Here is a 12,195-nt window from a genome sequence, read left to right on the forward strand (position 1 = left end):
AGGAAAGCTTCACGAAATTCAAGTTCAAGACCAACGTTGGCCCCCGGTTAATTAACTTAAGAACAACCCTCTTAGGAAGGCAAAGCCTGCGCATCACCTGCCAAGCATCTCATTTGCTATTTGGAAAGCAAAAGCCAGGCCTCCTTCATTAAAAAACATTACATCACATTAGACAACAAAGGGCCACGGGATGCTTTCTGGTCAGTGCTCTCCTTGGGAACAAACCCTTATGGCTGTGGGTCACGCACCTCTCGACCTCTCCATGCAAAGCTCTGCCTGCAAGCTGCTGCTTACCTGGATGGAGGAGCATCCCTTAAAACACAGAGCATGGGAGCACCGACCCTCACTGAGCTCCCTGAGCTGCTGCAGTGTCACACCACGGTGCACGGAAGCAGCCAGCCCTGTGGTTTCCCATTCACTGCTTCACCCCTTTCCCCTCACAACAGGAAGGTGCTGTCAGAACCAGTGAGAGGTTTGGGGAGAAAACGGATGGTTCTGAACACAGCAGGTTGACCATGAGGTGCAGGAGGGCTGAGCTGGGTTGTGTACCCCAAAGGAGCACCCAGCAGCACAGCAAAGGGATCCTGAGTGCCTCTCTGCCCAGAGGTGTGTGCTGAGATACCTTGTTTTAAAGCAGCTCCTGTGCAACAGGAAGGAGCAGAGCTGCAGCAGGGATTGCAGGGGATCCCCAGGAGATGGAGGGCAGTGATGGGAGCCCACAAAAGCCCCAATGCTCAGTATACAGAAGTCACCTTCCTGCCTCACTCACTGCTCAGCCCTGTGCCTGCTCCACTGCCGCAGCCCTCCAGGAGACGCTGAATGCCAGCAGGACGCACGAGCATCCATCCTAATTAAAAAAATAAACAGATAACATTGGAAACCCCACTATTTATAAGCACACGAGGTGCTGCTCCACACACACTGTAGCAAGTTCAGTCTCTCCTCCTTCAGCAGGGCAATGGGCTGAGGGTTTAGCAGCACAACGTGCCATCATCCTGAGGTTTCAATGTCCAAAACCCAGCCATGCAGGTACTCAGCCTCCTGGCCACACAAAGGCTGGGGCTGCCAGCAGCTCTGCAGCTCAGGAAAGCACCAGGGGAAGGGGAGGCTGCAGGCTGCCCGAGCCCAGGAAACATGTTTACTGGCATGTTGCTCTCAGCCATCATCTCCTCCAGCCCAGAGGGGGTGGGAGGGGGAAATACTGATTGTCCACCAGCACCAGCCTCGTGTGCTGCTCCCATTGATCCGCTGAGTCACTCTCATATTAGCAGTTTTGACAACACTCAGGGCTGCACAGAAGCTCGGAAGCTGAATACAAAGCAAGAGGCAAGGCAAAGCAAGAGGTAACGCGAAGCAAGAGGTAATAAGGCAAAGCCTGGCTGAACTGAATTCGGAAACCTGCTGAACTGCAGCTGCCAACTTCCTCCTCTCCACTCACTCTTATGAAGAGTGCGGCAACCAGAAAACCAAACACGAGCCACGGTGCAAGGGCAGCAACACAGAGCTCCATTCAGTGCTGCCTGAGATGCTGCCGGACACACAAACACCCTCCCTTGCAAACCAATGCCAACTGCACCCCGGATGGTTCGTTACAGAGCAGCAGCTGTATTTGTAGAGGGCTACAGAACCCATTTATAAGGCCTTGCAGGTTTGTAGGCTGGTAACTACAATCCCAAAGGCTGCGGGAGGGCAACAGCAGGATGAGCCCAACAACCCCTATAGAACTCAGGGCACACCAACAAAAAGCTGCCACCAACCCAGCACCACACTCATGTTCAATCATCACTACGACCCTCCAACCTTCCCAGAGGCCCCACAGCAACATTAAAACCATCCCTGCCCAACGCTCCTACCCACAGAGCACCAAATTACAGCAAAACCCAACAAATCTCTGGCAAACCCCAGCTGCCAAACCCACCCCAAGGCAACAAAGGCCTCTCCCTGCCATCCCCACCGAGGCCTCCTGTCCTAATTCACAGCAATTCTCTTTCAGATGCACTGGCAAACACCAAACGCTCGCTCCCATCTGTTATATAAGGGCCAGCACTCTGAGCTCGGCGGTGGCAGCACGGGGTGAGGACAGAGGGCTGCACACCAACAGGACGGCCCGGCTGCCCCCGTGAACTCATTCAACTTCTTAGGATTCATTAGCAGATATCCAACCACTTGTTGTGCAGAAGGCAAAAACAGATGGGTTAGTTAACGACAGCAGAGAGCCCCGTTCCCACTTCAGGAGCTGCTTCATCCAGGATGGGACGGGGCGATGGGTGACCTCCAGTTTGGGTTGACTTCACCAGCTTTAGGGTTTCAGTTCAGAACCACACATAACACGGCTGGACCACACGCTGTTCCTCCACACCCAGCTCCCCCATAGCAGCACAGTGTCCCCCCCTCGGGTTGAGAGCTCTGCTCCTCTCTCTATACCCACAGCACGGGGTATAGGGGGGGGTCTGCAGCCCTCAGAGCACGGGGAGGGGGATCTGCAGCCCTCAGAGCACAGGGTGTGGGGGGGGGGTCTGCTGCCCTCAGAGCACGGGGAGGGGAGGTCTTCAACCCTCAGAGCACGGGGTGTAGGGGGGGTCTGCAACCCTCAGAGCACTAAGAGGGGGGATCTGCTGCCCTCAGAACACAGGGTGTAGGGGGGTCTGCAGCCCTCAGAGCTCTCCCCATAGGGACACAGTTCACTCCGTGCTGGCACGGCAGGAGCAGGCCGCCTTATTCCCCCCCTCCCGTTCCTCATATCCATCTTCACCATCTCGGCTGAAGAAATAAAGCTCTTTTAAACACCGGACCCAGCACAACCCCCCGCCCTCAAACCAAAGCCCCATACAAAGGGCCCACGTCCTGCAGGCCCCACCATAACGGGAGGGGCAGCTCCCCCCGGCCCCACACAACCCCACACAGCCCCACAGCCCGGGGGGCTGCATTGAAGCCCCACACAACGCCCCCCAGCCCCATCAGCGCCCCACAGGCCCCATTCCCCCACAGGCCCCGCCCGGCCCGGCCCGGCCTCCCCCGCCCCAACGCTGCCCGGTCCTTATCGGGCCGAATCACGGCAATAAAGCGGCCCCAATGGCCGTTACCTCGGCGGTCCCTCAGCGCCGGGCCCCGCAGCCGCAGCCCCGCGGCCTGCCCATGGCGGCGCCCCCGGCCCGGCCCTCCTCACGCCGCCTCTCGCCTCCCCTCACCACTCCAACCAGCGACAACGCTACGCCACCAGCGTAAGCTCCGCTCTCAACCATACGCCCCACACCACGCCGCCGGCGTAAGATCCCTTCTTGAATACCAACTCCGGAGCGGAGCGCGGCGCAAGCGCAGCTGATTAAAGGATGGTGGCGCAACGGAGTTGGCGTAAAGCGTGATCGTGAATAGGAGACTGGAGGAGAATGGCGGGCGGGATGCTTTACGACACCGCGGCGCGCTTTACGGCAGCACCGCACTTAGCGGCTAAAGGCGTGATTTCCGTTTAACCCTTTGTTGACCGGAGCGCTCTGTGCGGTCCTATATGGGTTGTACCTACAAACATCCTTGGGCATTAATGGCCAATATCACTGCCTGGTTGGATTGCATTGGGGTTAAAACATGGCATTCCCATTGAGCTGAGGGAGAATTGGGCCTGACATCCATCATAGAGATGGTGATGGCTGCTGGGGGGGCTCTGAATGGAGGCAGGGATTGAGATGAGCTGATATTGGATTAATAATCTGTGATGGAAATGGCTCCTATGGCTCCTTTAAATAGAGATTAAATAGACCCAGTGCTGAGCTGAAGGGATGAAGCTCAGCTGGGTGTTATTCAGCCCCAGGGATGGTGATATCCATCCATACAGCAAAGCAGACAAGGCAGGGACCCACTATGGGCTGTGCTGTTTGAATGGGTCCAGTTTCACCCCATTTAACACCTCCATTTCTAAGCTGGACCATAGCGGTAACATTATGGTCCCCAATAAGGGGGTGGGTTTCATCCATAAGCGTGTAGTTACTTTTAAAGGGGGGTGGGAGATGGTGGGACGCAGCTGGGGGTTGAACAGACACGGCTCGGACACATTTGGTTCTTGTCACCTTTTTATTATTGTCTTGTGATCCAAACACAAAGCAGAGCCCTGCAAGTGATACACACACACAAAACATCGCACGTGGACACGAGCGGAACCAGGTCTGGGTTAATGGTGTGAGGAGATTGAATGTAAACATTAAAATAACCATAGAGGAGCACGAAGAATGAAGCCAAGGCAGTTCAGGCAGCACTGAGTTGACTTGCTGGAACTCTGGCATTGAAAAGGATGGAAAATGGGGGGAAAATGTGCTTTGAGATGGCAGCTCCCATCCACGCAGCTTCACTTAAGCTCTTTAGAAACCTCCGGCAGTGTTTGCTCATGGTTTAGCAATCACAGTTGTGATATTGGTGTCTGCCTCCAACCAGTTCGGTTTGAAGCTCTGAATTATCCCCTTCTCTGCATGGAGCAGGTTGGAAATGCGAGGATGGACGCTCCCAAAGACCCCCAGGTTCCCCAAAGGGCAAAAGAGAAGTGCAGAGTCTCTTGGCAATGCTTCTCCTCACGGTTCTTTTATCACTCTCCGATGGCAAAGCGACGTGGAACGCTTAAAATCACACTTGACACATGACAAAGGCACCTAAAAGCTTGGCAACGCAGCCAGGTATTATTCTATTATAAAGGCTTCAAGCATTTGTAGTTACAAACACATTGCACACTTGCAAGAAGAAAACACCCTTGTGTTCAGCACATGAAATATCCCCGGGCTGCTGCTGCTGCTGGGGTCAGTGCTGCTCGTAAACCAAGGTCAGAGGAGGCTCTGCCCTCCCACTGATGTTTGCTGTTGCTTTGGCCCTAACAACAAAGGTGTTGTGCATACTCCAAGCTGTACGGAATGACATGGGAAAAGTTAATGGAGCGAAGGGGGAAGTTTTGCAGAAGGGAAAGGGGAATAAAGATTTCTCCTTCATGAACTAACATCATTAGTTAAGGCACATGTAGAAACGGTTTTCAAAAGATCACTTGCAAATCAGTTCCTCCCAGCTGGGGCTGGCCCTGTCCAGGAACCAGGTTTGCTTTCCAGTTACTTAGTGTGAACATGGAGTGACTCATGCTGCAGCAACTATTGCATCCCCTAGAGCTGGGCAGGCCGTGGGGTCAACCCAAACCTCCATGCCTGGCACACGGGGCCCTGCACAGGACCAGCTGTCAGAGCTGAAGATGCTCCACGCTCACTCCCTTCAGAATATTGGGAACTGCTCTCCAAGACAGAGAGAGTTCCTGCAGGGTGCTGGGGGAAAGGGGAAAGCACAGCCTTTGCTGCTTGGGTAGGACACAGGGAATGGGATGGCTCAGGCTCTGGCCGTCCTGCTGGACGTGCACGAGATGAAGGTGGGTGATGAGATCAGTGCCAGCTCTCAGGGTTACGATCCCTCCTGACAGCTTTATCCTCTTTTGCTGATTCCTGGGGAAAGGCAAGAAGCTCTGCTCGTACCTGGAAGGAGCATCACGATGGTGCTGGATTTGAACTAACATTGATAGAAAGCAGAATTAAATCTATCCGTTGCAATGGAATTGTTCCCAAACCATCCTGGGACTCAGTGCTGAGATAACGCAGCTGGAACCCAGAACACAGGACAAGGGATGTCAGACAGGCACGCATAGGGTCAGCATGGAAATCCTGGTGTGGGACTGGGATGGCACAGAGACCTCACACTGACTGCTTATAAGAGGGCGAGCATCCCCAGGCTCAAAGCCCAACACCAGTATCTTCCAGTGGGCTTCCTGTGAGCACTCGTTAACAAAATGAGATGAATCTGCACCTCTGCAGCACAAAGATTCAGCTAAAGCTTTTAGGAGCAGGGAAAGCAGGACTTAGATCCTACGAGCGGTTCTAGCCATGGAAATGGGGACTCTTCTTCACCTCTGAGCAAGACTCACCCACAGCGAGCGCTGCCTTACAAAGGAATCTTCAGCAGATGAGGCTGCACATTGCACGGGCACCTTCAGACCAGCAGTACCAAAGAAATCAGGTGTGAGATGGAGTGAAAACTTCCAGATTATTCATCCAGGAAAGAGCCGACACCGGTTGGTATTCGTGCTCACATTGAGGTTGTTCCAGTGTGCGGGGAAGCAGGAGAGCAACGCCGGCAGTGCTCACATTGCAGGGAGCTCAGCCACAATCACAAGGAGCCCTCGAGCAAAGGGCAGTGAGCAGTGGGTTCCTCAGTCTGCAATGAGCAGCACAAGGGAGAAAAGACCTTCAGATGTTGTGATCCGGCCTTACGGAGCTCTCAGCTCGCCATAGCAGACAGCACACATCTTCTGCAGCAACGAGGAGACCAAAAAATAACCAGAACAACTAAAAAAAAACCCCCACGAGGAGCGGAGCAAACGGAGGGGAATGCAAATGATCTTTTCAGATAACGATAAAAGGAGCCAAAAAAGAATAAAAGGAGAGAATCCAGGCAGAGCGCAGCCCGGGGCTGCCTAAGGCCATTGGTTTCCAGAGGGGTAGTTGGGCACCGTGGGGTATTCGGGCAGGCTGTTCCCTGCAAAGTTGTTGTATTGGGCCTCTCTGCTGGGGGGGTTCCTCCATGCGCCGCTGTGCCATTCATCCTGAGCCTTCTGGAAGCTTCCTCCAGCCCCTCGGTAGATTTTGTGCACCTAAAGGATGGGCAAAAGGCCCCAATTAATGTGTGGTGCCATTAAGTGGGTGCCACAAGCACAACAGACACTGCACGGCACAGCGAAACATGAAGATCTTTACCCTCAGAATGCAGATGAGCATCCCCACCGCCGACACGGTGAACATAATGGCAGGGAACAGCATGAACACAGCAGCTGCCACATTGGTGCTGAAGAACGTGATGGCAGCCAACCAACCACTGCAGGGAAGGGAAAGGGGAACACAGAGTTAGAGCAGCTCTATGGCTCCTGCAAACCAACAGAGCAAGGACAGTGCAGAGCTCAGTGCTGCTCAGATGGTCACTCTTTAAGACCCCAGAGCTGGCTTGCCAACACTCCCACTGTCCCCCTGCAGGCTGTGGATAGGCCCCAAGGAGGAGGCTGTCCTTACCATGCTCCCCATCCAGAGAAACCCACGGCCTGCAGGACGGTGAGGACGAACTGAGCACCAAAGACGAAGAAGAAGGTCATGAAATTAAAGGAGCTGTCTGACCTGCGAGGGAACAGAGACGTCAGGGGGACAAGGAGTTCAGACTGAGCTCAAACCTTGAGCTGGAGTGGGTTCAGGCACAGGTTAGGACTCAGAGCTCAAACTTTGAGCTGGAGTGGGGTCTTTAGGTGATCAAATATGCATCCACCACCCCTGTGGGCAGCCTGTGCCAGTGCCTCACCACCCATATTGTACTGAATTTCCTTATATCCAGCCTAAATCTCCCCTTTCTTAATCCAAACTCGTCTCCCCTTGTCTTATCATGGGATGATCTCCCTTCCAACCTGAGCCATCCTCTGATTAATCTCTCTCCCAAAGGAAGAAGAAAGCGAACCCTGCTGGGTTCCCACGTACCGAAATGCTTTGTACACTGGTCGGAACCAGCAGACGTAGCTGCAGGGGCTGAAGAGGATCAGCCAGAGGATGGCCAAGCCAAAGTTGACACCGTAGCCACCTCCAATCCACCACGCCAGGCAGGCAATGATGTTCACGACCAGCGTGATGCAGTAAACTGCAATGAGAGCACAGGAAAAGAGCATGAACTGGTGTTGTATCACATCACAGGACAGTCAGACACCTGGGATAATAACAGGGAGGGTCTGTGCTACGTGGGAAACTTGCAGCCACCCCGAGGGGGAACAGCTTTGTGCTGTGAGCTGTGGGGCAGCAGGGACAGTCACCTGCAGGGGATGCACTGAGCAGGGAGATGAGGATCATCCCTTGTGGGGCTGCCAAGGGATGGTTACAGGAACGAGGTCAATTAATGCAAGTCTCCATCCCTGGAGACACCTGAGGTCTGGAGATGGGGCTCTGAGCACCCAGTGGAGCTGCGGGGGTCCCTGCTCAGTGCAGGAGTAGGATCAGACAACCCTTAAAGCTCCATTCCAGCCCATATGATGGGTTCATCATAAGATTCTGTGACCTCAGTGATCACCCACTGAACCACTGAGTGGTTGGGATGGGAGGGTCCTTAGAGATCAACCGTGGTGTGGTTGGGGTGGGAGGGTCCTTCCAAGTCAAACATGGCATAGTTGGGTTGGAAGGGTTCATACAGATCAACAGTGGAGTGGTTCGGTTCTAAGGGTCCTTACAGGCTGACCATGGAGTGATGGAGGTAGAAGAGTCCTTACAAGTCATCCTTAGAGCCATGAGACTATAGAAACGGTTGGGGTTGAAGGGACCTTATCCCTGCTCAGGGCAGGAATGGGACTGGAATGTCTTTCAGTGCCCCCCTTCCAACTCAACCACACCCCCACAACCAGGGCAGCTTCCTTATCCAACGTACAGATCCAGACGTGGTAGATCCTCTTCACCAGGGACTGATAATCGATGGGGATCTCATCCGCAAAGTTCTGGTAGAAGCAGGGCTTCAGGGGGATGAACTTGGGGAGCGGTGGGAAGTTATTCACCTTTTCTACAACACAGAACACAACAGATGAGCTGAACGCTGAGATATTCTTCTAAGTGGGACATCTGCACCTTCCCAACATGTATCAGACCCCCAGGATAAGGAAAAAACCTCTTTAAAATGGGTGTCCCAAAGGTGGAATCCCAAAGGAGGGGGGGGGGGTCTCAAAATGGGAATCTCAAAGAGGGAACCCCAAAGAAGACAGTCACAGAGATGAAGTCCCAAAGGAGGGGGTCTTAAAGTGGGAACCCCAAAGGAGGGGCCCCAAAATGGGAATCCCAAAGGAGAAGGTCCCAATGAAAGAAGGGAGCCCCAAAGAAGTTTGCCCTTGGAAAGCATCTCTCTAAGTGGGATTTGATACTCAGATACACCAGCTCAGTGCAGACATGGCACGGGGGAGGATTCTATTAAGACACACAGGGATGTACCCCTTTTCTTTCCAAAATGGGTCTTTAGGTGACACAAAGCCCCACCAATGAGCAAAAAAAGCCAAAGCTTTGCATTCAGACACCACAAATCAGCTGATAGGAAGCGATACGGACAAACTCATCTTGGGGACAAATGACATTTTGATATCAACTAATTAAACACCCCCATCCCCTGCATTAAAGCTGCTGGCAGTTTGCAGGCAGGGCTGTCGCTGTCGTGCCTGGATGCAGCCCCTGCACCTTGGGGAACACAGCTGATTAAAGTTTGATTGCAGGGCACTGCGACTAATTGCCTCTCAAATCTCCTTCCGCCCCAGTAAACAGCATTAGAGCCAACCGGGGGGGGGAGGGATGAGGAATGTGCTGGGAAAGGCTCCAAATGGCGAAGCAGAGGAAATGTCTGAGCTGTCAGTGTGAGAGTTTCCTTCCTCCAGCCGCTGTCTGTGTGAGCAAGGAGTTGTATGGAACCCTATGGGGAGTGCCCAGAGCTGTGCTGCATCTGAGAGCTTTTAAAGCTGCCGTTGAGTCACCTCGCTGCTATTAAGCTGCATTAAAGAGTGAGAGAGGAGGGGTAGGATGGTGTGAGGGGGAATTAAAGCCCTTATATCACAGGACATGGCGTGGGGCACACAGCTTTGGGGGTCACTGCAAAGCATTGCACCCGTGGGGTCCAGCCACAGCAGCCATGGGGTCTGCACGCATCCTGCTGTGCAATGAGGGCTCCTTACCTGCCATGGTGCTTCAAGGCGTTGCTGGGCCACAATTGCAGCTGATCTACCAAAGAAAAGCAGAAGCAAAGAAGGGCTGATGCAGCAACGTGGGCAGCAGCACAAAGAGCAGCGCTGCAACCTGCAGCATTGCTCCCAGTGCAATAAACCCCAGCAAAGCAGCCACTCACTCAGTCTCAATGCTGCATTGGGGCCGGGATGGTGCTTGGCTCCCTGCAGAGGATGCTGAGCTGCTGGGACAAAGCAGAGTTAATAGCAGAGCAAACACTGCTCTGAAGGGGTGTGTGTTGGGGGGGGGCTGCAATGTGTTTCCTATGGATCGAGTGGACACAGTTCAGCCCTGGGAGGGGATGGAGGGTCCTTTGCAGTGCACTCAGATGGGGAATCCCTGCATTGCTATGGCAGTGAACAGGGACAGGATCAACCCCAAACACCACAGGGATCTGATGTTGACCTGCAAGGACCCTTCCCATCCCAATCACTCCACCATTGACCCATAAGGACCCAACCACCCCCCACTGACCTGTAAGGATCCTAATCATCCACCATTGATCTGTAAGGACCCTTCCCACCCCAACCACCCACCATTAACCTGCAAGGACCCTTACCACCCCAATCACTCCACCATTGACCAGTAAGGACCCTTCCCATCCCAACCACCCACCATTGACCCATAAGGACCCTAACCACCCACCATTGATCTGCAAGGACCCTCCTATCCCAACCACCCCCCATTAACCTGCAAGGACCCTTCCCACCCCGACCACCTCCCACGGAGCTGCCAGGACCCCAACCACCCACCATTGACCCATAAGGACCCACCCACCATTAACCTGCAAGGACCCCAACCACCTACCACTGACCTGCAAGGACCCTTCCCACCCCAACCACCCACCATTGTCCTGTAAGGATCCTAATCATCCACCACTGACCTGCAAGGACCCTTCCCACTCCAACCTTTCCCCCATTAACCTGCAAGGACCCTCCCACCCCAGTCACTCCACCATTGACCCATAAGGACCCACCCACCATTAACCTGCAAGGACCCCAACCACCCCCCATTGATCTGCAAGGACCTTCCCATCCCAACCACCCACCATTGACCCATAAGGACCCCAACCACCCCCCATTAACCTGCAAGGACCCTTCCCACCCCGACCACCCCCATTAACCTGCCAGGACCTTCCCAACCCATTATGTGGCTCTTTAACCTGCCAGGACCTGTCTAAGCCCCCCCCCCCCCATTGGTTCTGGGGTCCTTTAACCTGCCAGGACCTTCCCTATGTCCCCCCGTCGCGCACGGATCCCGCCGCCCCCCACTCACCCCGTATCCCGCCCCTTCACCGCCGCTCCCCCCCGTATCCCTCCGCGCCGCCGCGGGGGTCGATGGGAAAGAGAGTCCCGCACCGCAGCGCCGTCACGACGCCACACCGCGCTCCGGACTACAACTCCCACAATGCACCGCGGTGTGGCCCAGCTAAACGTCATGTGACTGTGCGGCTGACTGCGCTACGGGGAGCGGAGAGGGACAAACTTATGGGAAGGGCGGAGGGTCAGATGCTGTATGTCACGTTCTATAGGGTCAGATGCTATAGATCAGGTCCTATAGGGTCAGATGCTGTAGGTCATGCTCTATGGGGTCAGATGCTGTAGGTCAGGTTCTATAGGGTCAGATGCTGTAAGTCATGCTCTATAGGGTCAGATGCTATAGGTCAGGTCCTATAGGGTCAGATGCTGTAGGTCACGTTCTATAGGGTCAGATGCTGTAGGTCAGATTCTATAGGGTCAGATGCTATAGATCACGTTCTATAGGGTCAGGTTCCCCAGCACTGTGGTTCGGGTTCACTGGGTCAGGGACCACAAAGAGGAAGGGAATCATTTCAGCCCCACACCAGCAGAGGTCCCTCCGCCCCACTGAACCGGCACTGCTGGTCCGGGTCGGTTATGGGGCCGATGCAGCAATGGGGCTCCGTGCATGGAGCTCCATCCTTCCCCTCTCCCCTCTCACCTCTATTGAACGCTATAATAAAGCCCGACGGAGTCCTTAAAGAAACACTTTTCTTCTCCTACGGCTGCGTGGGCCCGAAAAAAACAAAAAAAAAAAGAGGTTTTATTCATCATTTTCTTTATAAAAATAGAAATTCCCATCGGACGGAACATCCCACTCGTGTCCCATAACATACAGTGGGTTCCAATCTAAGCACCCAAAGGTGCTGAGCCGGGTACACGGTAACGTGAGATCTCCCATTCCTTCCATTCATTCATAGAGATTCAAAGAAGAATAAAAGCCATCGGAGCTTCGTCTTCGCACCGACATTCACAGGAATAGAGATAATTTATGTTTGATCTGATTTATACACAGTTATGGGGGGGGGGGGGTTGGGGGGTGAGGGCAGATGAATGCATCCAAATGGAATGGAGCGAACACGGAGAGCCTGGCCCCATAGGGATGGAATATG

The 12,195-nt window shown here is 54.0% G+C and overlaps 1 protein-coding gene across 3 annotated transcripts; it reads right to left on the minus strand.

The window, feature by feature from the left end:
- Positions 1–4,051: 4,051 nt before the first annotated feature.
- Positions 4,052–11,118, minus strand: SCAMP4 (secretory carrier membrane protein 4). Of its 3 annotated transcripts, none has more exons than XM_015886720.2 (8): positions 11,061–11,118; positions 9,907–9,966; positions 9,737–9,782; positions 8,458–8,586; positions 7,527–7,683; positions 7,074–7,175; positions 6,765–6,882; positions 4,052–6,661 (listed from the first exon to the last, which is right to left on the minus strand). In XM_015886720.2, exons 3-8 carry the CDS (start codon positions 9,741–9,743, stop codon positions 6,485–6,487), a joined length of 690 nt encoding a protein of 229 aa, XP_015742206.1. In that variant the 5' UTR covers positions 9,744–9,782; positions 9,907–9,966; positions 11,061–11,118; the 3' UTR covers positions 4,052–6,484. The 3 variants fall into 3 exon arrangements, with proteins under 3 accessions (XP_015742206.1, XP_015742207.1, XP_015742205.1); XM_015886721.1 differs by having other exon boundaries at positions 11,012–11,064; XM_015886719.1 differs by having other exon boundaries at positions 11,002–11,064.
- Positions 11,119–12,195: the final 1,077 nt, after the last annotated feature.

This window comes from Coturnix japonica, chromosome 28 (genome assembly GCF_001577835.2).
Source record: "Coturnix japonica isolate 7356 chromosome 28, Coturnix japonica 2.1, whole genome shotgun sequence".
NCBI classification, from domain to species: Eukaryota; Metazoa; Chordata; class Aves; order Galliformes; family Phasianidae; genus Coturnix; species Coturnix japonica.